The sequence below is a fragment of the Etheostoma spectabile genome, chromosome 23 (genome assembly GCF_008692095.1).
Source record: "Etheostoma spectabile isolate EspeVRDwgs_2016 chromosome 23, UIUC_Espe_1.0, whole genome shotgun sequence".
Lineage (NCBI taxonomy): Eukaryota > Metazoa > Chordata > Actinopteri > Perciformes > Percidae > Etheostoma > Etheostoma spectabile.
The window spans coordinates 9,256,601-9,259,972 of record NC_045755.1 but is presented as its reverse complement, the minus strand read 5'-3'; the positions used below and the strand labels follow the sequence as shown (position 1 = coordinate 9,259,972).

The 3,372-nt window shown below is 47.0% G+C and overlaps 2 protein-coding genes across 16 annotated transcripts in view; one reads left to right on the top strand and one right to left on the bottom strand.

Moving 5' to 3' along the window:
• The window catches only part of LOC116673012 (KICSTOR complex protein C12orf66 homolog), a 3,978-nt gene extending 1,245 nt beyond the window's left edge, over window positions 1–2,733 (top strand). Inside the window, exons 2-3 of the mRNA XM_032505099.1 lie at window positions 811–1,099; window positions 1,762–2,733. Of these exons, the coding sequence (XP_032360990.1) occupies window positions 811–1,099; window positions 1,762–2,581 (1,109 nt within the window). The 3' untranslated portion in view covers window positions 2,582–2,733. The remainder of the gene's footprint in view (window positions 1–810; window positions 1,100–1,761) is intronic.
• Window positions 1–3,372, bottom strand: part of nrcama (neuronal cell adhesion molecule a) — a 1,100,153-nt gene that overhangs the window by 215,825 nt on the left and 880,956 nt on the right. The gene's annotated exons all lie outside the window — the stretch shown is intronic.

Here is a 3,372-nt window from a genome sequence, read left to right as displayed (position 1 = left end):
CTGGGTCGGGCTCGGGTCGGGCTCGGGTCGGGTTCGGACCGATCCGCACTCTACTGCCGATGTGTCCGTGATTGTATCCCGTGCAACGTTCACGTGATTTCTTATAAAATGGGGGTTCATGGTTGGATTCGTATCGGTTTAGGGGTCCTGGGCGTGAACCACATAACTAATAGTGGGGAAGTGTAATTTTTCAATGCAGAAATTAAGCTTCTTACAAAGTAAAGTTAAAAGTCCTGCATTCAAAATCATACTTTGGTAAAAGTACAAAAGTATCATCTTAAAAATTATACTTAAAAGACCAAAAGTAAAAGTGCTTATTTTTGTATGAATCTGAATCTAAATGTAATCAATCAAAATGTAGTGTAGGATGGGCAAAAAGTTTTATAAAATAGAAATACTCATGTCAAGTACAAACACCTCAACATTTTCTTAGAGTACAGCGGTGTAAGCTGAACCACTTTATGGTGAGCTACCTTTTGTGTAAGCTTAGTACATTGTGGCTAATTAAAGAGATATTGATATGAAAAATTCAATATTGTACTCAAATTATTCAAGACCAAACTAGGTAGGCTACTTTTAAGATAAGATACAACTCGATTCATCCTGAGGGAAATCGCTGTGCAGCATTTGCAGTACAAAGTATAAGGTGAGGAAATCTTAAAAAAAAAAAAAAAAAAGGTGCAAAACCAAAAGTTTAACCCAGGGAAATAGGTTGCTGTCCCAGTGACAGCAACGTGTTTCCAACACCAGATGGCGCTGTAGCACACGAATGCTCAAATAATTCCACCATGTTTTTTTCACTCTCTGCAGGTGGCCAGTCCTTCTTCAGCCGCAAGGACTCCATTCGAACCATCTACACCTCCCTGTACAACGAGCTCAGGAAAGTGGTGACGATGGGGCGCCACAGCCAGCCGGGCTCCGCCTCCTACCTGGAGGACTTGCTGTCGCACCTGTCGGAGCAGCTCTGCCACTTCACCCAGGCCCGCATGGAGATGGCCGACCTGTACGAGAAGATGCACTCCCTGGGCAGCCAGAAGAGCATCAACCTAGACGAGCTGGTCACAACACTGGAAGCCGTCCTGCATAAATACAGCTCCAAGTGTGTATCTGTGTCTGCGTTACAACACACACGATCACTTTGTAAAAAATCTGATGCTTTAAGAACATAAAATCGTGTCTGTTTTTGAATAATCCTTAGTCCGTTATGTTTTATTAAGGGTTTTTAACACTTAAATCTTCCCAATTTAGTGCAGCAAATTGTTTCAAAAACGACACTTTTGAAAAAAAACAACAACTTGTGGTTTCAGGTCTCAAATCATATAAAACACCACCAAAGAAACCCAGAAGCAGGTGGATTATAAAAAGAAATGAGTGCGATGAAAGAAAAACTTGTAAAAGAGACGGACATATCTGGGTTGGAGGGGGGAAAACTTTCTGCTTAATCCAGCAAACGCAGAATCTCACAGTTTTCCCCGGAGTGGGTGTGTCAGCAAAACCGTGTCCTGCATCTGTAGCAGGAACACACACTGCACGGGTGAGCTGCAGCAGCTCGCAGCGTGACACACCACACATCCCTAATGTGACCGTGCACTGAAGGGTGAAGGTGAACATGCTCCTCAGCTCTCTGGAGAAATATATGTAGCCCAAATATAGAGTGTGTGTGTGTGTGTGAAGGAACTTAAATGCAAATGTATTCTCAGCAGGTCAAGCTGCTTGCAGGTCCCTTCAAATTTGACCAGCTCCTCTTCCGTGCTCCTTCAGGTTCCACCACCCCATCCTGGGCCGCGTGGAGGAGGGCTTCCAGACGGAGGTGGACGTGGTGACCCAGTTACTGCGCTGCCAGGCCCAGGTGTCCGAGTGGTATTTCCTGCCCGCTCTGCTCAGCCTGCACGGTGCCAACTCCAAGCTCATCGCCTGGGGCCAGCTCTTCCAGCGGCAGAAAGAGACCCGCAAGCATCTGTTTGGAGGTCAGTCCCAGAAGGCCGTGCAGCCGCCGCACCTGTACGTGTGGCTGCAGCGCTTCCAGGCGCTGCTCCTCGCCAAGTTCAGCTTCTACTTCCACGAAGCCCTCAGCCGGCAGACGGCCCCGACCGACATGAGAGCCCTGACCGCCCGCACCACGGTCGACTACCACGGGAAGATCTGCTCCTTCATCCGCAAACACGACGCCAGCAACGTGTCGCTGGTGTTCGACAACCGAGGCTCCGAAAGCTTCCAGGGCCACGGCTACCACCACCCGCACTTGTACCGAGAAGCACCGAAGGGCGTGGAGCAGTTCCCAGCCGTGGTGTCGCTGCCGACGGGGGAGCGGCCGCTCACGCACTGGCCCAATGTCATCATGATGATGGGAGACCGCGCTGCCGAGCTCAACACTCTGGACAAGGTGGTGCACTTCTACGACGATAAAGTCCAGAGCACCTACTACCTGACGCGGCCCGAGCCTCACTTCACCCTGGTGGTCATCTTTGACGGCAGGAAGTCGGAGAAGGATCTGCACATCGCCGCCTTCCTGCAGGAGATCTCAGGCTCACTGCGAAACTCCAAACCCTTCAGCACCCTCAAACCCGGGTCAAAGGGCTGACATGCACGGCTTAGAAGTGAGGATGAACCTCAAATAACTTCTCACAGATACATAAGATGCTTATAAATGTTCCATTTTCTTTTAGAAACCGCGGACCAACTTCTGGTTGGTTTAGCAGTCCTTTTTTTTTTGTGTCTGCATCTCATTTTGCCCCCCCCCCCCAAAAAAAAAAGGTCGAGACCAAAGAGATGTTCCTCTCTCGCCGATTCTTAGGCTGAAACAGTTCAACAGACACGCTGGAGGTGCTTAAAATCTTTTGTTTATTTAAAACATATTAAGAATTTTAATTATTTTGCATCAATTACTGTTTTAACATGTTCACTTTACAATTTAATAGTTTATTTACTGGGCTTGATACCATTTAAATAAAGCTTGGAGATAATTAAACATCTGGTTGAAGAATCGATTGACTGATGCATCAGTAATGCACATTTGTTTTAGTTGCAGTCCTACATGTTATGTTGCATTTAAGGTGCTGCAGGAGACTGGGCTATTACAACATTTAAAGGTCCCATTACTCCCATATTATAAAAAGTGAGATTTCTGTGTCTTTATTTTTATTATAAAGCAGGTTGAGGTGCTACATAAATACTGTCAAAGTATCAAAACACACCTTAAAAGATTAAGGATCAGGCATGGAGGGATGAAAGTCGCCCATCTAGGAGGGGCGGCACCAAGCGTGCATTTGAAAATCTCACTGCACGCAATTGGATAACGCTACGACCAATCACATCAACACACGGGGCGACGTATCCAGAGCCCCGTACGCTTAGCTACCAGCGGAGCTAACT